This window comes from Procambarus clarkii, chromosome 19, assembly GCF_040958095.1.
Source record: "Procambarus clarkii isolate CNS0578487 chromosome 19, FALCON_Pclarkii_2.0, whole genome shotgun sequence".
NCBI classification, from domain to species: Eukaryota; Metazoa; Arthropoda; class Malacostraca; order Decapoda; family Cambaridae; genus Procambarus; species Procambarus clarkii.
Window position 1 is genome coordinate 37595681 of NC_091168.1, and position 25381 is coordinate 37621061.

At 46.5% G+C, this 25381-nt stretch overlaps 1 protein-coding gene across 1 annotated transcript in view; it reads right to left on the bottom strand.

Annotated features, from left to right (window-relative positions):
- The window catches only part of Gycbeta100B (guanylate cyclase soluble subunit beta-1-like), a gene marked incomplete in the record, with an annotated part of 213209 nt that overhangs the window by 17628 nt on the left and 170200 nt on the right, over positions 1-25381 (bottom strand). The window contains 1 exon segment of the mRNA XM_069327485.1: positions 6314-6450. Within this exon segment, the coding sequence (XP_069183586.1) occupies positions 6314-6450 (137 nt within the window).

Here is a 25381-nt window from a genome sequence, read left to right on the forward strand (position 1 = left end):
TGACGGCGGGGTTCTGCTACCTGGTGTACACTGATGGTGTGTTCTGCTACCTGGTGTACACTGACGGGGTGTTCTGCTATCTGGTGTACACTGACGGGGGTGTTCTGCTACCTGGTGTACACTGACGGTGGTGTTCTGCTACCTGGTGTACACTGACGGTGGTGTTCTGCTATCTGGTGTACACTGACGGGGGTGTTCTTCTATCTGGTGTACACTGATGGTGGTGTTCTGCTACCTGGTGTACACTGACGGTGGTGTTCTGCTACTTGCTGTACACTAACGGTGGTGTTCTGCTACCTGGTGTACACTGACGGTGTGTTCTGCTACCTGGTGTACACTGACGGTGTGTTCTGCTACCTGGTGTACACTGACGGTGGTGTTCTGCTACCTGGTGTACACTGACGGTGGTGTTCTGCTACCTGGTGTACACTGACGATGGTGTTATGTTACCTGATGTACACTGACGGTGGTGTTCTGCTACCTGGTGTACACTGATGGGGGTATTCTGCTACCTGGTGTACACTGACGGTGGTGTTCTGCTACCTGGTGTACACTGACGGTGGTGTTGTGCTACCTGGTGTACACTGACGGTGGTGTTCTGCTACCTGGTGTACACTGACGGTGTGTTCTGCTACCTGGTGTTCACTGACGGTGGTGTTCTGTTACCTGGTGTACACTGACGGTGGTGTTCTGCTACCTGGTGTACACTGACGGTGGTGTTCTGCTACCTGGTGTACACTGACGATGGTGTTATGTTACCTGATGTACACTGACGGTGGTGTTCTGCTACCTGGTGTACACTGATGGGGGTATTCTGCTACCTGGTGTACACTGACGGTGGTGTTCTGCTACCTGGTGTACACTGACGGTGGTGTTGTGCTACCTGGTGTACACTGACGGTGGTGTTGTGCTACCTGGTGTACACTGACGGTGGTGTTCTGCTACCTGGTGTACACTGACGGTGGTGTTCTGTTACCTGGTGTACACTGACGGTGGTGTTCTGCTACTTGGAGTACATTGACGGTGGTGTTCTGCTACCTGGTGTACACTGACGATGGTGTTATGTTACCTGTGTACACTGAATTATAAGACCAGATATTTGTACCACTTTGTACCACTAGTTTAACACCAGCTTGCAATCACAACTTTGACCCAAAAGTGTACTAAACAATACCCTGCTAAGTGTATTCATATCAATGGGGACGATCTCCTGCAATGCCTTAATATTAAACACTTCACCACTTTCCCACTACTGAACCCCCGGGGGAAGAAATGGTCCCAAAACTTTAAAATTTATTGACGGGAGTAATCAATGGAAGAGGAAGGGAACTATCAGGACTGAGCGCCAAGGCATTTACACTATATTGCACTTGGAAAGGGATTAGGATTTAGGATGGGGTGGGGAGAAGGAATAATGCCAAACCACTTTGACAGTGGAAAACTCTTTAATTTACTTACTCAAGACAAAGGGACATGTATAATCCAATGGGTGCATGCAGGATCACAGGAAAAATTTCCAACTTCATATAATGCTCTCAGGGACTCAGAATTAGCATTGAGGGAATTTTAGCTCGACACAGGAAACTAGTTAATTGAAAACTTTATTAATCACTTGAGATGAAAATATATCTTAGATAAATAATTCCATACTTAGAGTGCATTGTTGTGGAAATATCCTGACACATGCATGAGAACAAGGTGACACATTACCGTGCTTACTGCTATCCAACCAAGATGTTGATGGCTTTTTTCCGATCCTGGAGATCCGTCCCTAAAACAAACCCCAGTCTACACTGTCTCTACAAATCTTCTCCCTGCTCTCAGGAAGGCCGCCCCGAAGGCTCTGTGCCCTGATCCTGTGGCCAATGGCTACCAGGCCCTTAAGGGCTTTTTTTTAGGGGGGGGAGTAGTGAGGATGGAGAGGCACTGGTCTAGAAGTTTAGAAGTGGGAAATACAGTGAGAGTTATGAACGCAGGCGGGCTGTCCGCCTTGCTGACACGATTTGTGGGTGTTGGCAGCTAAGCTAAGCTTGCTCTCTCTTGTCAGGGTACTGTGAGTGTGTTTGTGTGAGAGGTTCTTCACATATATTTCACTACATATGCTTGTCTATAGATGAATACTGTGTAGCATTCATATATACACACTCCGATGCTTCCACACATGTTGTTCTGTTTAAGGCTCTTTATTTTATTATGATTATTATTTATTGATTTATATATACATATATATATTTACATATATACCAATTTTTTCCAATTATTGGGGGAGGGATTTCTGGTCAGTATTTCATCTGAGAATTATGTACTGTTGGGCTGGGTAATCATCTTGAAAATCGCGGCTCTTGGGCCACCAGCTATGGGAGCGGGGCGTCTCATCTTGGAGTAATCTTTCTAACATTCGGTCCTCTAACATTTCGGTGGTGTTCCACACCCTGATGGCTTGGTGCTGCAGTCTGATGTTTAGTGGCTGTATGTTCAGGAGTTCGTGGAGCTCCTGGGTTGTCTGATCATATGGTGGACGGTGTTTTGCTGCTCTCCTTAGTGACTTATTTGGCACTGCTTGTAGTTTCTGCATGTTAGTTTTCTTTATGGCGTGTAGTGGTACTGGGGGATACTCTAGATGCGGCCGAACTAGAGCCTTATATAGGTGGATCTGTATGTTTGTACTGAGGCTTCGGAATCTCCGCAGTTTTCCTAAGGCTTCTTTGCTTTGTTTAGTCGGTCCCTTACATGAATGTTTTTTCCCTGTTCTATTGATCATAAGTCAAAGTATTCTGTCTACCTCCGCATATTGGATCGGACGGTTGTCAAGGATAATGGGGTCTGAGGTTTCTTTTTGCTTTGTGTATTATCTGGTCTTTGGTTTATTTGTGCTTATTTTCCATTGCTTTTCTAAGTTCTTAATGAATTCAATTGCTGCCTTGGTGTTGTTGGCTAGTAGCGGCTTTGATGGTCCCGGTTGGCATGTTATTTGGGTGACATCGTCAGCGTATGTGATGTATTCTCCATGTTGAGGTTGGGGTAGGTCAGCTGTATATATGTTGAATAGAGTGGATGAGAGGCAGCTGCCTTGTGGTACTCCACTTTTCAGTTCTATTATATCACCCAAGTGGCTGCCGATATTGAGCCTAGCAGCTCTGTTGTCTGTAAAGCTGCAGAACGTAGCAGTAAATATCAGTGGGAGTCCTAGCTCAGATATCTTATATTTTAGGCCTGTGTGCCAAACTTTGTCGAAGGCTTTCGAAACGTCTGTAAGCACTATATTACACTGACCTTTTTTCGACATTGCATTGGCTATATGTTCGTAGATCAGGGCTATGGCTGTTTAGGCCCCTCTGCGGTTTCTAAACCCATGATGCCTGGTGTTATACTTCCCTTCCTCTTCCATGTACTTCAGAAGTTTCTGATTGATTATTTTCTCGAATATTTTGCCTGGTATTTCGAGGAGGGAAATTGGTCTGAAATTTTCAGTTTGGATTGGGGGTTTACCTGGCTTGGGGATTAATCTTATTGTGGCATTCTTAATGTGGGGAATAGTCCAGATGCCAGAGCTGTATTTACTATACATGTGTATTGATGGAGTGCAATCACTGGTAGGTTGGATAATACCATCTTATTTATCCTGCTGTTACCCGGCGCCTTGTTCTTGAAACCTATAATTGTTTTATGGACCTCTGCAACGGTTGTGTGTTTCATAAGGTGGCAGTCATTGCGAATGTTAAGGTCTATTGTTTGCGTCGGGAGTAGTGTTGCAGCTCTGTTATCGACTTCAGATGTATTTTTCCTTTCATTAATGGGGTAGAAGTTTAAATTTTCTTCCGGGTTTATCCAGAATATGTTCATGTGAATTCACAGAATATGTGAACTTGAATTTCGCTTATTAGATCATCCCATTTTTTGTTGTACTCTGCTTTGCATAGATCTTGCAGCTCATCTTGTAGTTCCCTTTGGTGTCTTTTGCGCTCCTCCGTCCACCCACTCTTCGTTATGAGTTATAAGAGATGGTTATATCTGGTTTACAGTGTTCTGAGTGCCTCAGTGGCTGGTGGTGTGGGAGCGTCATAGGATGAGGTACGTAAGGTCGGGTAGGTCCTCATGATCATAGACCGTAAGGTCCATAGCCAATCATTTTAAATCTTGGCTCTGGACCCTCGAGTCCAGCCAATGAGTGCCAGGCATTACCCTAGAGAGCTCTCCCCACTTAGGCCTCTATGCTTACCCTGAGGCTCAACCAATGACCGCCGGCCCAATGCTTGGGCCTGCCCGGAAAGGAAGATTTCACTCACGTAGGCTGGTGCTTAAATATCTACACCTGGTGCCTAGTGAACGGACCTTGTCTGTTCCACTTTACATATGCCAGATATTGAGGAAACAGACCTCCTTGATCGGCCCAAGGGTAACTGGAGAGCGAATGTTAGTAGTCCTGGACTGAGGGATTTGTTTCCTACTGTCATGGTCGTTGTGGGAGGAGGGAGGGCTGGGTGAGAGGAAATAGAAAAAGGGGAAAAGAAGTGGGAAAGGGAAAATGGTCTGTTACAGTTTGACTGTTAGACACTGATGGTGGTGTTATGCTACCTGGTGTACACTGACGGTGGTGTTCTGCTACCTGGTGTACACTGACGGTGGTGTTATGCTACCTGGTGTACACTGACGGCGGGGTTCTGCTACCTGGTGTACACTGACGGTGTTGTTCTGCTACCTGGTGTACACTGACGGTGTGTTCTGCTACCTGGTGTACACTGATGGTGGTGTTATGCTACCTGGTGTACACTGACGGTGGTGTTCTGCTACCTGGTGTACACTGACGGTGGTGTTCTGCTACCTGGTGTACACTGACGGTGTTATGCTACCTGGTGTACACTGACGGTGGTGTTCTGCTACCTGGTGTACACTGACGGTGGTGTTCTGCTACCTGGTGTACACTGACGGTGTTCTGCTACTAGGTGTACACTGACGGCGGGGTTCTGCTACCTAGTGTACACTGACGGTGTTGTTCTGCTACCTAGTGTACACTGACGGTGGTGTTCTGCTACCTGGTATACACTGACGGTGTTCTGCTACCTGGTGTACACTGACGGTGTTCTGCTACCTGGTGTACACTGACGGTGTTCTGCTACCTGGTGTACACTGACGGTGTTCTGCTACCTGGTGTACACTGACGGTGTTCTGCTACCAGGTGTACACTGACGGCGGGGTTCTGCTACCTAGTGTACACTGACGGTGTTGTTCTGCTACCTAGTGTACACTGACGGTGGTGTTCTGCTACCTGGTGTACACTGACGGTGTTCTGCTACCTGGTGTACACTGACGGTGTTCTGCTACCAGGTGTACACTGACGGCGGGGTTCTGCTACCTAGTGTACACTGACGGCGTTGTTCTGCTACCTAGTGTACACTGACGGTGGTGTTCTCCTACCTGGTGTACACTGACGGTGGTGTTCTGCTACCTGGTGTACACTGACGGTGGTGTTCTGCTACCTGGTGTACACTGACGGTGGTGTTCTGCTACCTGGTGTACACTGACGGTGGTGTTCTGCTACCTGGTGTACACTGAAGGTGGTGTTCTGCTACCTGGTGTACACTGACGGTGGTGTTCTGCTACCTGGTGTACACTGACGATGGTGTTATGTTACCTGGTGTACACTGACGGTGGTGTTCTGCTACCTGGTGTACACTGACGGTGGTGTTCTGCTACCTGGTGTACACTGACGGTGGTGTTCTGCTACCTGGTGTACACTGACGGTGGTGTTCTGCTACCTGGTGTACACTGACGGTGGTGTTCTGCTACCTGGTGTACACTGACGGTGGTGTTCTGCTACCTGGTGTACACTGACGGTGGTGTACTACTACCTGTGTACACTGACGGTGGTGTTCTGCTACCTGGTGTACAAAGTAGGTGGTGTGCTGCTATTTGGTGTACAATGTGTACAATGTACTGCTTCTTGATGTCCAATGAAGGAGGTGTTCAGTTCTCGATATAAAATGACAGTTTTCTATGATCACCTTGTGTATAATGGCTAGGTACAGTTACTCTGTGTTCTGGGACTGTGGTGTACACTTACCTTGTGTACAATGACTATCCTGCATACAACAGTAGTGTACAGTTGCTATGTGAACAATGGCAATATACAGTTACACTGTGTACAAAGAGCGATGTACAGCTACACTCTGTACAAAGAGTGATGTACAGCTTCCCTGTGTACAAAGAGCGATATACAGCTTCACTGTGTACAAAGAGCGATGTACAGCTTCCGTGTACAAATAGCGATGTACAGCTTCCCTGTGTACAAAGGTGTACGAGGTCAGTTCTGTACCTTGTAGACATTAGGGTTCTTGACCTCATCCGTGAGAACATCACAGGCAGTGTACAGGTCGTTCAGCATTTTGACGATCTTGGACGCACCTTCGATGTCTGTGTGTCGTGAACAATACTCGGTGAACCCTACGATACCTGCAACGAAGACCCGTGATCAGTACACTGAGAATCTTACAATACATGCATGGAAAACTAGTGAACAATATTCCGTGAATTTTACAATACCTGCGAGGAATATCACTGAAGAATATACAGTGAATTTTACAATACTTGCGAGGAACATCACTGAAGAATATACAGTGAATTTTACAATACCTGCGAGGAACATCACTGAAGAATATACAGTGAATTTTACAATACCTGCAACAAATGCCAATAAACGTGAGAGAATTATCGATTAACAATACATATACGATGATGGAAAACACGAAAGAATCTATATTTGTATCACTAGTATCGTAATGGATTATTATTACTGTACCACAAGCGACGTAATGGATATCGTTCCTCGGCTAATCTATCTGATGATCATAAATTAGCAACAACAGACTTAGCGTCTATTGCTTTATTATAAATATTATACATTCAACAGATTATCTATTAAATTAGTCAGAAGAAGAATAAAAGGCGTTAAATACATCCTTCAAGAATTCGCATACAACAATGCTGTATTTTCCTTTGAATATTGTCTTCCAGTCTACTGGAAGACATTATTCAGTTTATAATGTCCAACGATTCCAGTCTACTGTACAGGGATTGCGTGCTCTGCCACCAGAGGGAGCAGAAGTATGGGCTGCTCACTCCAGGCATGGGTGTCCCCAACTTGTGGCTGGTCGTTGGTGTGGTGGTTGGTTGGGACCTTGTACCCGGCGTGCTGTGTGTGATGGGGGGGGGGTGACCCTTGACCCCCGTGCTGAGGGCTCAGTCAGTTGGCTTTAGAGTATTCCGGCAATGTGGATTACCCGGCTGTGGAATGGACACTGTTTGATGTGCTGGGTATCGACGTGGGTGCCGTGTGTGGTGTGGAACTGTTGCCGAAGCATAGGGCGGTGGTGAAGTTCTCCACTGGCGAGGACTACTAGGTGTTTTTGAGCCGATTTGATGGGCGTACTTCCAGTTGCCGGGTGGTTCTGGGTCGGTTGTTATCTCCGACTGCAGTGGCGTTTCCACCTACTTCAGTATACATGGTGCCAATATTGAATTCCCGGAGGACTTGTTAAGGAGGTACTTTGGACAGGTTGGAAAGGTAGTGAATGTGAGGATGAATGTTATACCCTCCGGTTGCTTGAAGGGAGTACTCAACAGCATCTGGACACTGGAGATGGGGCTTTGATCTGACATCTCTTCCTCTGTAAGGCTGATGTGGTACTACGTCCGTGTTTATTACATACGGCAGCCGCGGACTTGTTTCCGTTGTGGGTTGTCGGACCACATGGCTGTAGGGTGCTCCGTGGACGCCGTCGACCAAGATAATCTATTCCGCGAGGAGGACTTCCCCCCATTGATTGTTGACAAGGCTTCGGAATATGTAGGTGTGTCCTTGGATGGCGTGCGTGTAAGTAGTGAAGTTGCAACTAGTGAGGATCGGACGCAGGGTGCCGTGCCGTCGTTATCTGCATCTTCTGCGGTTGCCATGAGTGCTGTCGGTGTGGGTGTGGTTCGGTAGGTTGCCCTTCCTCTTCCTCCCATTTCTGTGGCTGCTGTGCCTTGTTCTCCCATGGTTCACGTCTCGGCTTACTCACCTCATCTGCCTGACGTGCCAATGGAGTGAGCTGGGTTGCAGCCTCCTGTTGTGTACGCAGGTCGTGGACTTTTTGCGTCACTCGGGAGTCAGATTCTGTGGCAGTGGAGAGCTCAGATGATCTGTGTCCTGACCCTAAGCGCTCGCGGCGCTGTTCATCTGTTTTCGCCTCGGATGGTCCCACCTGGGCGCACGTGAGGGATTTTGTGAGCTCCGAAATGTCCGTCGCGTGGACATCCACCACCACCACGGATATCCACGCGACGGATGCGAGTGCTGGTGTGGGGAGCTCTGTGTTGGTTCCTGTGTCCCCCTTCCCCTGGGCCTCCTGATGTGGGCTCCACGAAGTGGGAGGTGGTGCCCCCTCTGCGGAAGATACCAGTTACCTGTGTACCAGTCTCCGTGGTGTAGTGGTAAGACACTCGCCTGGCATTCCGCGAGCACTTTGTCATGGGTTCGTATCCTGGTCGGGGAGGATTTACTAGGCCGCAAATCCATAACTGTAGCCTCTGTTTAACGCAACAGTAAAATGTGTACTTGGTTGTAACAACGATTCTTCGCGGCAGGGGATCGTATTCCCGGGACCTGCCCGAAACGCTACGCGTACTAGTGGCTGTACAAGAATGTAACAACTCTTGTATATATCTCAAAAAAAAAGATGACGTGGCTTGTGGACTCGTGGTAGATCTTAAGATGGTCGACGAGAGGGCTTTGCGCCTGTGCCCGGCGATCCGTTGCGAGTTAGGGCCCTGTGGTGTCGCCCCCATCACGGGGGATGGGAGTGTCCTCGTTGGGGGCTCCATATCGGTTGTTATATATGAGGAGTCTGAACCCCGTCTGGGGTGTCAGCGTGTGGCCGGTTCCCTGGTGCTCGTCCACCGTGTGGGTACCCAGCATGAAGGTTATCTTGAGATGATTTTGGGGCATAGTGTCCCCACGGCCCGGTCCTCGATCCGGCCTCCTTTTTGGCGTATGGTCCTCCACCAGGCGTACTGTCTGCGGTTTCTGGAGAAGGATTATCAGCATAAATGTATGAAAGCGTTGCCTTCTCACGTATGTCCCTTGCCTTTGGCATACTGATGTGTTTCGATTGCTGTTTTTGTCGTCAGGCCTTCAGGCTTTTTGATTGTTCATTTGTATTGTTTGTAATGTGTGATGTTTTGGTGTCCGTTTTGGGGCGACTTGTGTATTTGTCTCTTTGTTTGAGTCTGTTGCTATGTACTTTTGTATTTATATGCTTTCGTGTATTTGTTTGGCTATGGTTTGGGGGTTATTGTTTTGTTCCTTTATAACTTGTACTTTTGTTGTTGGTTTCTTTTTTGTGTTTGTTTTCATGGTATTTATGTAGCATACTTTTGCAAGTAAATGTAAAAAATAGTATAAAATAAAAATATATACTGTACATTTATTACATTATACTGTACATTTATTACATTATACTGTACATTTTTTACATTATACTGTACATTTATTACATTATACTGTACATTTATTACATTATACTGTACATTTTTTACATTATACTGTACATTTATTTCATTATACTGTACATTTATTACATTATACTGTACATTTATTTCATTATACTGTACATTTATTACATTATACTGTACATTTATTACATTATACTGTACATTTATTTCATTATACTGTACATTTATTACATTATACTGTACATTTATTTCATTATACTGTATATTTATTTCATTATACTGTACATTTATTACATTATACTGTACATTTTTTACATTATACTGTACATTTATTACATTATACTGTACATTTATTACATTATACTGTACATTTATTTCATTATACTGTACATTTATTACATTATACTGTACATTTATTACATTATACTGTACATTTATTTCATTATACTGTACATTTATTACATTATACTGTACATTTATTACATTATACTGTACATTTATTTCATTATACTGTATATTTATTTCATTATACTGTACATTTATTTCATTATACTGTACATTTATTACATTATACTGTACATTTATTACATTATACTGTACATTTATTACATTATACTGTACATTTATTACATTATACTGTATATTTATTTCATTATACTGTATATTTATTTCATTATACTGTACATTTATTACATTATACTGTATATTTATTTCATTATACTGTATATTTATTTCATTATACTGTACATTTATTACATTATACTGTACATTTATTTCATTATACTGTATATTTATTTCATTATACTGTATATTTATTACATTATACTGTACATTTATTGGCCATAATTCCGTATTTGCCGGCATATTCAACACAATATATCAGAAGCATATTTCGCGGATATTATATTTTGCAAATTATACTTTTCATCACATATTTATTCTAAAAGATTTCTCGTAGTTTTATAGAGAGAAAACATATGATTTTCTTCACGTGAATACAATATATATTGGTTTGCTAATGAACCACAAATTCATAAAAAAAATACACATTCAAGCATACAAATTTGAATAACAATCAATATATATATTGCCGACTGCTACTACATCTGTCTACAGCCTCGTTCACCTCGCTCACTTGTTTCGTAATGGCTCGTAACGCCGTTAGCGAGTTCATTTTTTTGTTCTTTTTATTTTTAAAACAGAGCAAGTACAGCGTATAGTAACCATATAAACAAGAAAGCACAGAATAACAAAGAACATAGATAACAAGTAACACTGATCAACACAAAAGTGAAAACAAAGAATAACAGAAAACACATAAACACACACACACACACACACACACACACACACACACACACACACACACACACATGTGGTGTGTGTGTGATGTGTGTGTGTGATGTGGTGGAGGCTGACTCCATACACAGTTTCAAGTGTAGATATGACAGAGCCCAATAGGCTCAGGAATCTGTACACCTGTTGATTGACGGTTGAGAGGCGGGACCAAAGACCCAGAGCTCAACCCCCGCAAACACAACTAGGTGAGTACAACTAGGTGAGTACACACACACACACACACACACACACACACACACACACCCACACACACACACACACACACACCCACCCACCCCCCTCCCCCCACTCACCCCCCTTCTCCCCCTCACCCCTCACCCCAGGACCTCCCTTCCCCCCCATCCCCCATGCCCTCCCTTCTCCCACATGCCTTCCCGTCTCCCCCACCCCCATGCCCTCCCTTCCCCCCCTCCCCCCTAAGCCCCCCACTCTCCCCCACCCCACCTAAGTCTTCCCCTCTCCCCCACTCCCCTAAACCCTCCCCTCTTCCTCACCCACCTCAGCCCTCCCTTTTCCCCCACGCCCCCCAAGCCCTCCACCCTTTTCTCTCCCCCCAAGCCCCCCCATCTCCCCTATCCCCCACAGCCTCTCCTCCCCCCATGCTTCCCCAACCCTCCCTCTCTTACCCACCCCCTGTACCCTCCCCCTCTTATCCACCCCCTGTACCCTCCCCCTCTCCCCCACCACCCCAAGCCCTCCCTCCTCCACCAATCCCCCCGTGCCAGGTCCCCCCAGCTCCCACTCACCCCAGATCCCAAAGGTCCCCCCCAGAAAAGAAGCAGAAGAGAGTCAGTTTCAGGGTGATGTACTCGAACATAGATGGGATCACAAGCAAGACAAGTGAACTAAGGGAAAGAGCACAAGAAGTTAACCCAGATGTAATCGGACTCACTGAAACAAAACTCTCTGGAATCATAACGAATGCCGTGTTTCCCCAGGAGTATACAGTAATAAGGAAAGAGAGGGAAGGTAGAGGAGGAGGCGGAGTGGCCCTACTCATGAGAAGGGAATGGAGTTTTAAGGAGATGGCCATCCCGGGCTGTGAGGAGTTCAGAGACTACATAGCAGGCACCATAACAATGGGAGGACCAAGAATAGTAGTAGCAGTAATATACAACCCTCCACCAAATGACAGGAGACCCAGTCAAGAGTATGAAAACAACAACAAGGCAGTTAACACTATAATTGAGAGGGCAGCCTCTGCTGCCTGTAGAAATAGATCCCACCTGCTCATCATGGGCGACTTCAATCACGGAAAGATTGACTGGGAGAACAAGGAACCGCATGGAGGCGAGGATACGTGGAGAGCCAAACTATTGGAGGTGGTGACAAGCAACTTTTTAACCCAGCATGTCGGAGAACCCACAAGGATGAGAGGCAATGACGAACCAGCGAGACTCGACCTAGTCTTCACTCTGAACGACTCCGACATAAGAGAAATCGGTTTTGAGGACCCAGTAGGAATGAGCGACCACAGTGTACTGGTGTTTGAGTACTTGATTGAAGAAGGGTTATTGAACTCGAGGAGGGATACCGAAACCAAAAGGTTAGCATACCGAAAGGGAAACTATGAGGGGATAAGAAAATTCCTAACAGATATAGCATGGGAAACAGAGCTCAGGGGAAAGACGGCCCAAGATATGATGGATTACATCACGCAGAAGTGCAAGGACGCAGCGAACAAGTTTGTCCCAGTCCAAAAGGAAAACAGAGAAATGAAGATGAGAAACCCATGGTTTAATCAAAGATGTAGGCTAGCTAAGCAGCAAAGTAAAAGGGCATGGAGAAACTATAGGAATAACAGGACACTGGAGAGCAGAGAAAGATACCAGAATGCCAGGAATGAATATGTCAGGATGAGAAGAGAGGCAGAAAGACAATACGAAAATGACATCGCAAGCAAGGCAAAGACTCAGCCTAAATTGTTGCATAGCCACATTAGGAGAAAAACAACAGTAAAGGAACAGGTTATGAGATTAAGGATAGGGGCGGAAGGATTCACTACAAATGACAAGGAAGTGTGTGAGGAATTGAATAAGAAATTCCAGGAGGTCTTCACCTTAGAACAAGGAGAAATTCCAGAGGTAAGTGAGGGAATAGCTAACCAGGAACCACTGGAAGAGTTTGAGATTACCAGTGGGGAAGTAAGGAAGTGTTTACTAGAGTTGGATGTGACAAAGGCTATAGGCCCAGATGGAATCTCCCCTTGGGTTCTAAAGGAAGGAGCAAGAGAACTGAGCCTACCACTCTCCATAGTGTATAACAAGTCACTGGCAACAGGGGAACTGCCAGATATTTGGAAAGCAGCTAACGTAGTCCCGATATACAAGAAAGGGGATAGACAGGAGGCACTGAACTACAGGCCAGTGTCCCTAACCTGCATACCATGCAAGCTGATGGAGAAGATTGTGCGAAAAAAACTAGTGGAGCATCTGGAGCGAAGGAACTTTGTAACACAGCATCAACATGGGTTCAGGGATGGCAGGTCCTGCCTCACAGGGTTACTTGAATTCTACGACCAGGCAACAAAAATAAGGCAAGAAAGAGAAGGGTGGGCAGACTGCATATTTTTGGATTGTCAGAAAGCCTTTGATACAGTGCCACACAAGAGGCTAGTGCGAAAGTTGGAGATGCAGGCTGGAGTGAGAGGGAAGGTACTCCGGTGGATAGAGGAATACCTAAGCAACAGGAGACAACGAGTCTGTGTGAGGGGTGAGGTCTCAGATTGGCGAGACGTCACAAGTGGAGTCCCGCAGGGGTCAGTCCTTGGACCTATACTGTTTCTGGTATATGTAAATGATCTCCCAGAGGGTATAGATTCGTTCCTCTCAATGTTTGCCGACGATGCAAAAATTATGAGGAGGATTGAAACAGAGGATGATAGTAGGAGGCTACAAGATGACCTGGATAGACTGAGTGAATGGTCCAACAAATGGCTGTTGAAGTTCAACCCGAGTAAATGCAAAGTAATGAAACTAGGAAGTGGAAACAGGAGGCCAGGCACAGGATACAGAATAGGAGATGAAGTACTTAATGAAACAGACAGAGAGAAAGATCTAGGAGTTGATATCACACCAAACCTGTCTCCTGAAGCCCACATAAAGAGAATAACGTCTGCGGCATATGCGAGGCTGGCTAACATCAGAACGGCGTTCAGGAACCTGTGTAAGGAATCATTCAGAATCTTGTACACCACATATGTAAGACCAATCCTGGAGTATGCGGCCCCAGCATGGAGCCCGTACCTTGTCAAGCACAAGACGAAGCTGGAAAAAGTCCAAAGGTATGCTACTAGACTAGTCCCAGAACTAAGAGGCATGAGTTATGAGGAAAGGCTGCGGGAAATGCACCTCACGACACTGGAAGACAGAAGAGTAAGGGGGGACATGATCACAACCTACAAAATCCTCAGGGGAATCGACCGGGTAAACAAGGACGAACTTTTCAACACTGGTGGGACGCGAACAAGGGGACACAGGTGGAAGCTGAGTACCCAAATGAGCCACAGAGACGTTAGAAAGAACTTTTTCAGTGTCAGAGTAGTTAGCAAATGGAATGCATTAGGAAGTGATGTGGTGGAGGCTGACTCCATTCACAGTTTCAAATGTAGATATGATAGAGCCCAATAGGCTCAGGAATCTGTACACCAGTTGATTGACGGTTGAGAGGCGGGACCAAAGAGCCAGAGCTCAACCCCCGCAAGCACAATTAGGTGAGTACAATTAGGTGAGTACACACACACACACACACACACACAAAAGCAGCACTACCCAGACGGGGCGCGCCAAAAGCTTCAGTAATTACAAAAGCGCACAAGGAGCACTATACAACCAAGGGTAAAGTATAAACAGCAATACACACACAAAGAAACACATACAAAAATAACACAAACGCAACACACACGCACCATGCGCCACACCACACAACAGCAGACAACACACGCACCATGCGCCACACCACACAACAGCAGACAACACACGCACCATGCGCCACACCACACAACAGCAGACAACACACGCACCATGCACCACACCACACAACAGCAGACAACACACGCACGATGCACCACACCACACAACAGCAGACAACACACGCACCATGCGCCACACCACACAACAGCAGACAACACACGCACCATGCGCCACACCACACAACAGCAGACAACACACGGACCATGCACCACACCACACAACAGCAGACAACACACGCACCATGCGCCACACCACACAACAGCAGACAACACACGCACGATGCGCCACACCACACAACAGCAGACAACACACGCACCATGCGCCACACCACACAACAGCAGACAACACACGCACCATGCGCCACACCACACAACAGCAGACAACACACGGACCATGCACCACACCACACAACAGCAGACAACACACGCACCATGCGCCACACCACACAACAGCAGACAACACACGCACGATGCGCCACACCACACAACAGCAGACAACACACGCACCATGCGCCACACCACACAACAGCAGACAACACACGCACGATGCGCCACACCACACAACAGCAGACAACACACGCACCATGCGCCACACCACACAACAGCAGACAACACACGCACGATGCGCCACACCACACAACAGCAGACAACACACGCACGATGCGCCACACCACACAACAGCAGACAACACACGCACCATGCGCCACACCACACAACAGCAGACAACACACGCACGATGCGCCACACCACACAACAGCAGACAACACACGCACGATGCGCCACACCACACAACAGCAGACAACACACGCACCATGCGCCACACCACACAACAGCAGACAACACACGCACGATGCGCCACACCACACAACAGCAGACAACACACGCACGATGCGCCACACCACACAACAGCAGACAACACACGCACCATGCGCCACACCACACAACAGCAGACAACACACGCACGATGCGCCACACCACACAACAGCAGACAACACACGCACCATGCGCCACACCACACAACAGCAGACAACACACGCACCATGCGCCACACCACACAACAGCAGACAACACACGCACCATGCGCCACACCACACAACAGCAGACAACACACGCACCATGCGCCACACCACACAACAGCAGACAACACACGCACCATGCGCCACACCACACAATAGCAGACAACACACGCACCATGCGCCACACCACACAACAGCAGACAACACACGCACCATGCGCCACACCACACAACAGCAGACAACACACGCACCATGCGCCACACCACACAACAGCAGACAACACACGCACCATGCGCCACACCATACAACAGCAGACAACACACGCACTATGCGCCACACCACACAACAGCAGACAACACACGCACCATGCGCCACACCACACAACAGCAGACAACACACGCACCATGCACCACACCACACAACAGCAGACAACACACGCACCATGCGCCACACCACACAACAGCAGACAACACACGCACCATGCGCCACACCACACAACAGCGGACAACACACGCACCATGCACCACACCACACAACAGCAGACAACACACGCACTATGCGCCACACCACACAACAGCAGACAACACACGCACCATGCACCACACCATACAACAGCAGACAACACACGCACTATGCGCTACACCATACAACAGCAGACAACACACGCACTATGCGCCACACCACACAACAGCAGACAACACACGCACCATGCGCCACACCATACAACAGCAGACAACACACGCACCATGCACCACACCACACAACAGCAGACAACACACGCACTATGCGCCACACCACACAACAGCAGACAACACACGCACCATGCACCACACCATACAACAGCAGACAACACACGCACTATGCGCCACACCATACAACAGCAGACAACACACGCACTATGCGCCACACCACACAACAACAGACAACACACGCACCATGCGCCACACCATACAACAGCAGACAACACACGCACTATGCGCCACACCACACAACAGCAGACAACACACGCACCATGCACCACACCACACAACAACAGACAACACACGCACTATGCGCCACACCACACAACAGCAGACAACACACGCACCATGCACCACACCACACAACAGCAGACAACACACGCACTATGCGCCACACCACACAACAGCAGACAACACCCGCACTATGCGCCACACCACACAACAGCAGACAACACACGCACCATGCACCACACCATACAACAGCAGACAACACACGCACTATGCGCTACACCATACAACAGCAGACAACACACGCACTATGCGCCACACCACACAACAGCAGACAACACACGCACCATGCGCCACACCATACAACAGCAGACAACACACGCACTATGCGCCACACCACACAACAGCAGACAACACACGCACCATGCGCCACACCACACAACAGCAGACAACACACGCACCATGCGCCACACCACACAACAGCAGACAACACACGCACCATGCGCCACACCACACAACAGCAGACAACACACGCACCATGCACCACACCACACAACAGCAGACAACACACGCACTATGCGCCACACCACACAACAGCAGACAACACACGCACCATGCGCCACACCACACAACAGCAGACAACACACGCACCATGCGCCACACCACACAACAGCAGACAACACACGCACCATGCACCACACCACACAACAGCAGACAACACACGCACCATGCGCCACACCACACAACAGCAGACAACACACGCACCATGCACCACACCACACAACAGCAGACAACACACCACAGAAACGAGAACACAATAACAAACATGTTAACATAACACTGTAAATACAACATAGTAAGGAAATGCAGGAAAATAACAAAGGAATACAACATAGCAATACACAGCACAGTACATAAAATAAAGGAAACAGAACACATTAGCATTGCATAGTAAAATAACATAGTAAAAAATAAAGGAATCGGTATAGTACAACCCGACATTGGAACATAACACAGTAAAATGACACAGATAACAGAACAAATTGTAAAAATAGCATAAACACACACACACAAACAACACATGCCACCCATACGGGGCGTGCCAACAGGAACCATAATGAAAAGCACATAACACAAGGCAGGAAGACAAAATGACAATGAACACAAGCATACAAAAACACACAACAATGGAACACATACGAGACAAACACAGCCACCCAGCACACAAACCCGACCCCCACAGACAGAGGACGGCCAGCCACCAAGCAGAAAAAACACCCACGCACCGGACACATCAGGAGAGAGACAGACATGCCACACAACACCACAACACACCCATACCCACCCACACACAAACAAAACCCTGCCACACAAGGTAACCAAGCAAACCCCAGTACACACAAAACCCCAAAGACAAACAAACACAGACCCCCCAAACCCCCACCCACCAGAGGGAACTGAACCGAAGGAACACGCACAGACACACACACAACCACACCCACAGGAACCCACCACCTACACCAACGCAGCACCCCGGACATACTCGACCGTGAACCAAGCATCAAAAACCCTAGGAAAGGAGCGACGCAACCACCACATAGTATAAGACAGACGGCCTTTCAAAAAGCCCAATATCCTCCCCACCCCATACCCCTCCATCCTACCAACCCATAAACAAAAAATATAGTCCGCTAACAACACCCCGAGCGTGTTACGCACCCGCCTGGAGCCCCGAGGGAACGAAAAAAACAAAAACCGCAATAGGTCGACCTGCGCCCCTGGACCACAAAAGGCTGCCATGACATCCCGCAACCACCCAACCAAACCCTGAACCCGCGCACAAAAATAAAAGACGTGCAACTGAGTCTCACGTCCCCCACAATGAACACAACCATCAGAGGCGACCAAACCCAACATAAAGAGCCTCGCATTCGTAGCCAAAGACTCATGCAAATATCGAAAAACAAACTCACGCGTCCGTGGCGCAATACACGGCCCACTCAACGCCTCCCACACATTCCCCCAGTCGAAACAAGGGTACAAACCCTCGACCCTGGGAGGCACCCGAGAGGCAAGCGCCCCATACACCTCCCGACAACCAAAAGAGACACACCCAGGAAATCGACAAAGCGCCCGAAGGATCAAAACCGCCCACAAATACACTGGAGGCGTATACATGGCCACCTCCCGGCAACGATATAGATCAAGCAAAAAACTAAACCTCATAGAGCAGTAAAACAACCCCAAGGAGTTTAACCCACCCCCTAACACCAAACTCCTCCGAACCGACCCCCAAAACAAAGTCAACGCCTTCACATAGACATCAGGAATACCAATTTCACCTTCTGACACCTTAAGACATAACGTAGATCGACGAACCGGATGATACCGGCCACACCACACATAACGATACACCAAGCCCTCCAGAGCGCGAGCCTTCCACCGATCCAACGGAAAACACTGCGCAACAAACCAGACCCGCGACAAAACCTTACAAGACACGACAATCGCCCGCTGGTAAATAGTCAGGGCCCGTTGCGACAACATCCCCACAGCTACGCCCACACCCCCCCCCCCCCCTGCGAAACTGCCTCCCAATTAAACTCCAGAAACTGCATATACGACCTGAACCACGTAATCCCCAGAACCCGAATGGACTGAACCACCGGAAACCACGAACCAGACCACACCAAACGAGAGGCCCAACCCCCCAACCCCAGAAGACAAGACTTTCCACGATTGACCAAAGCCCCTGTAGCCGACTCAAATTGAAGCACCAAATCCTGAACAGCAGGCACAGAACCCTCAGAGGCAACAAACAAGACCGTGTCGTCCACATTACCACAAATCTTGAGGGACAAGCCATTCGGCAAACATGGTGAGACAACTGAACGACAAGCATGCACTGCGCAAACAAAGGGCTCCTGAAACAGAATATATAGAAGCAGAATAGAACAGAATAGAAGCATCGACAGAGGACACCCCTGTCGAACCGAACGCCGAATAGTGAAGGGAGCACTAAGGAACCCATTGACACACACCCTACTGTCATGTTCACAGAAAATGGTACCATCCGTTTTCTATGTGCGGCGGCTGAGACGCCAGAGAGAGAGAAGGAAAACAATAGAGCGTACAGGACGCCCGCCAAGCTTGGTAGCTACTAGTCATGTAATCATATTAAGTATTAAAGTCAGTAACCAAGTCATGACTTTACATCAACCCTACAACCAAGACTTCCTCAGTAACACACAAACACTACATTGGCGACGAGGATGAACTGTGAACGCAGGTATTTGTTCAGTTTCAAACACAAGGGAGAAGCATGCTGCCTGGAGGAGGAAGAGAAGCTGTGAGCGCCATACCCGATGCTGTATGCTAACCGATGCTGTGTGCTAACCAATGCTGTGTGCTAAACGATGCTGTGTGCTAACCAATGCTGTGTGCTACCCAAGCTGTGTGCTACCCAAGCTGTGCTGAAGAAACTGTGTACTGAGGAATCTGCCGACGTTGTGTACGAAACGACGCTTTGACGTGTACAAAACCTGATGTTTTGGTTACGAAACGACGCTTCGTGCTACAAAATTCATCACACTGAACTGACTGCTGTACCAACTGCTGTACCAACTGCTGCACCAACTGCTGTACCAACTGCTGCTGTACCAACTGCTGTGCTGCTGCTGTGAGTAGGAACAACACATGTACACAAGGGCTAGGTAAGAAGTCAGTTGCTGCTATATTGTGCACTGTTGTGAACTTTTGCATTAAAATGCTTGTGTGCTTTGCAAAATTAAAGTAATTACAGTGAATTCTTGACTAACATATACAGTGCAGTAAGTGTTTAATATTCTGAGGAACATTTAAGTGATAAGTTACATTTATTCAGTAAAAATGGCAAATATACCTCAGTTTCCTGCATTTGATCCTGACTGTGACCAGACAAACCTGTCACAGAGGTGGGTCAAATGGCTTAAAAGGTTTGAAAATTTGTTGATAGTTTCTGACATCAAAAGTGCTGAAAGAAAGCGTGCCTTTCTACTTCATTATGCAGGTGATAGAGTTTGTGACATCTTTGACACACTGAAAGACACTGGTGGTGCCAAAGATTATGACACTGCCAAAGCCAAACTAAGAGAGCATTTCAAACCAAGGCAAAATACTGCAATGGAAATTATGCATTTCAGGAGAGCAAAACAACTCTCTAATGAAACTGTGGATCAATACCACACACGTCTGCAGGGTTTAGCAGCCCATTGTGAGTTTGCTGATGTTGACAAAGAAATCAAACAGGAAATAATTGAAACATGCACATCTACACGTCTCCGTCTTAGAGCTCTAGAACTTGTTGATGATGAAAGTTCTCTTACCAAGATACTGGATATTGCTCGTCGAATGGAAGATGCTGCACGTGATGCTCGTGTCATGGAGTGCAGTGCCAACAACGGTTCTGCCACTGTTACTAACAGTGATGAGGTATGTAAGGTTCAGGGAGGACATCGTAATCAAAGAAGATATGCCAAACCTAACAGTAAATTTAGCCGAGAACCACGTCACAACTGGGGTCAAGGAACAAGGCTCAAGCAGTCACAACGACCCACATCAGAGGGTGTCAACAATAAATGTTACAATTGTGGAGGAGACTACCCACACCAAGATAATGTTTGTCCTGCTCAAGGTAAGAAGTGCTATGAGTGTGGAAAACTAGGTCATTTTGGTGCTATGTGTCGTTCTGCACTAAAGAAACCACAGTCAATGAATAAAAGCACTGTACGAGGATCAGGTCATAGGGGTAAACACAATGGTGGTGGTAAACACAATATTGCACCTCATATCCAGAATGTTAATAATGTACAAGACAACATTTCATTACAACCATTCTCAGATGACAGTGAATGTGATTATACTTATGGAGTACAAGCAATCACAGAATGGAATGATCTTCCAAACAACCCAGAGACATGTGTATTCATTGCTGGTATTTGTCTCAAAGTTCTCATTGACACTGGATCAAACATTGACACCATTGCTGAGTGCCACTATGAGAAATTTAAAAAACAGTTCCCAAAGCTTGAAAACTATAATGGCAAAGCCACTGCCTATGCTTCAAAGGTAGCCTTGCCAGTGATTGGAACTTTCACTGCAGAGATTAAGTCAAAGAATGCAATGCTCATTACTACATTCCATGTTGTTAGGAATGCAAAGGAGTCTTTACTCAGTTACAAGACTTCAACCAAATTGGGGCTACTTCAGCTTTCTAATGCTGTAGCAGTGGAATCTGCAAACAATGTTGATGGTATTGTTGCTGAATTTTCTGATCGATTTAAATCCATAGGTTGTTATACTGATAGCAAAGTACATCTGCATATCAACCCAGATGTAATTCCAGTTGCCCAACCACATCGCCGACAACCATTCCATACTCGCAAGAAAGTCGATGCCGAACTGGATAGGCTGATGGAACTAGATATCATTGAACCAGTAACAGGCCCAACACCATGGGTAAGCCCAATTGTCACTCCACCAAAGCCGAAGAATCCAGATGAGATACGCATTTGTGTGGACATGCGTGTTTCCAACAAGGCAATAATGCGTGAACGCCATCCTACACCCACTGTAGATGATATGATCTACCGCTTGAATGGTGCAACTGTATTCAGCAAGTTAGATTTAAACAAGGGCTATCATCAGCTTGAACTTGATGATGAGAGTCGCTTCATCACAACGTTTACGACACATCGAGGTCTGTATAGGTACAAGCGCCTGAGTTTTGGTATTAACAGTGCTGCCGAGGTATTCCAGCACATCATCAGCCAGGTATTGCAAGATATACCTAATGCTGACAACATGTCTGATGACATCATTGTTTATGGCCGTACCCAAGCTGAACACGACAAAGCTCTTCGTGCAACATTGCAACGCTTACGAGAAAAGAATTTGACGCTAAGCCGAGCAAAGTGTGAGTTCAATCAACATAAAATTGAATTCTTTGGACATGTACTTAGTGACAAAGGTCTGTCTCCAGATCCTAAGAAAGTTGCAGATATCAAGAATGCTGCACCTCCTTCAACGTCCACTGAAGTACATAGTTTTCTGGGAATGGCAAACTACTGTTCTCGCTTCATTCCAGATTTTGCTACCATTACGAAGCCTCTACGTGAGCTCCTGAAGAAAAATGCATCATGGTACTGGAGCGATATCGAGCAAAATGCATTTGATGCTGTGAAAGATGCACTAGTAGAGAATGCGACTGCTGCGTACTTTGATCCATCAATGGACACTGAGTTAACGGTGGATGCTAGTCCTGTTGGTTTAGGTGCTGTTTTAGCCCAACACAAACCTGGTCAACCAGATTCCAGAGTAGTAATTGCCTACGCCAGCCGTTCTCTCACAGATGTTGAGCAACGATACAGTCAGACAGAGAAGGAAGCTCTTGCTCTTGTATGGGGCTGTGAACACTTCAATGTGTATCTGCTTGGTGCACCCTTCACCACGATAGTCACTGACCACAAACCGTTGGAGACCATCTTCAATAATCTAAAGTCCAAACCACCAGCTCGCATTGAGAGATGGGCTCTTCGTCTGCAACCATACAACTTTACGGTGAAATACAAGCCGGGTGCAGGCAATCCCGCTGATTACATCAGTCGACATCCTGCCAACAGTTTCACCATCACCAAGCATCAGCAAGTTGCCGAGGAATATGTACACTCTGTAACCTGTGATGCAGTCCCTAAGGCTCTTACTCTTGATGAAATCCGTACTGCAACTCTAGAGGACCCAATTCTGCAAGCAACAGTGGATGCATTGACTAAGAAAAAGTTTCCACGCATCCCACCCTCAGGAGTTGACCAAGATGCATTCAAAGCACTTGAACGCATCCAGACAGAATTAAGTGTTACGCAACAACGCGACACTGTGCTGCGAGGTACTCGTATCGTTATTCCAGCTGTTCTCCAGCAACGTGCTCTGAAGCTTGCACATCAAGGACACCAAGGTCTTGTTAGGACCAAACAGCTGCTACGAGAAAAGGTGTGGTTTCCTGGCATTGATCGTCAAGCAAAGGATATGCATGATGCCTGTGTCCCTTGCCAAGCTGCAGTGGATACTTCAAGACCAACACCTCTACAACCTTCACCACTACCTGCTGCACCATGGACGGAAGTATCGATGGACTTCTGCGGACCGCTACCAACTGGAGAGTACTTGATGGTAGTCATTGATGATCACTCACGTTATCCAGAAGTAGAAATCATCACTTCCACATCTGCAAAGGCTGTCATCCCGAAACTCGACAAGATCTTTTCAAACTTTGGCATTCCTGAAGTTGTCAAGACAGACAATGGACCGCCATTCAATGGACAAGACTTCGTCAACTTCTCTGAGCATATTGGATTCAAACACCGCCGTGTGATGCCACTACATCCTCAAGCAAATGGAGAAGCTGAGAGATTCATGCAACCTCTCATGAAAGCGGTACGCTGTGCTCATGCCGAAGGACGATCCTGGAAACAAGCTATGTATGCTTTTCTCAGGAACTACCGTGCAACACCACATGGAACACTGGGCAAGTCACCTGGTGAACTTTTATTTGGACGTCCTATGAGAATCGCACTACCCGTCATGCCAGCCGAGGTAACGGATAAACGTCTCGCTCAGAAGGATGCACTAGCCAAGGGCAAGATGAAAATTGCTCATGATCAACGTGCAAAGGAACAGTTCATAAAGGTTGGTGACACTGTTCTCGTTAAAAAGAAAAAAGAGGGAAAGTTAGATATGCCGTATGATACAAAACCATATAAAGTGATTAGTGTAAAAGGAACTATGGTAACAGCTAGTAATAGAGATCATAGTATAACACGTAATATGGCCTATTTCAAAGTGATTCCAACTAGTGTAGAAAATGATGAAGTGCAAAGTCGTGCAAAAGAAAAAGAAACAAAATAGTTATAAGCCGATAAACAATTCATCAAGGGATGTTATTGCATTTAAGGACTCTCGTCCTAAACGTCATGTTAAACGCCCTACACGATTTGATGATTAATTGTGTTCCTATGTAATGAAAAGTATTTACTTATTGTGCTAAACTAAATTTAATATTGTTTGAATAATGCATATATCTCATTCAATATTTTGTATCTTTGTATTACAGTTTCTTTCATGTTTGTTTAACATTGCATACGTATTTTTAACATTGAAATCCTTTGTGGAAAAGATTAAGTTGTTTAAATTCTTTGTGTGCTTAATTAATGTTAAATGTATGCAGTATCTCTTGATATGGTAATAACTTACTTTGTGTCAATAACTTTGCTTTGTGCTACAAGCATGGTAGACATCCTGTATTCATTCTTTTTAAAGAAAAGGAGGGATGTCATGTTCACAGAAAATGGTACCATCCGTTTTCTATGTGCGGCGGCTGAGACGCCAGAGAGAGATTGAAGGAAAACAATAGAGCGTACAGGACGCCCGCCAAGCTTGGTAGCTACTAGTCATGTAATCATATTAAGTATTAAAGTCAGTAACCAAGTCATGACTTTACATCAACCCTACAACCAAGACTTCCTCAGTAACACACAACACCACAC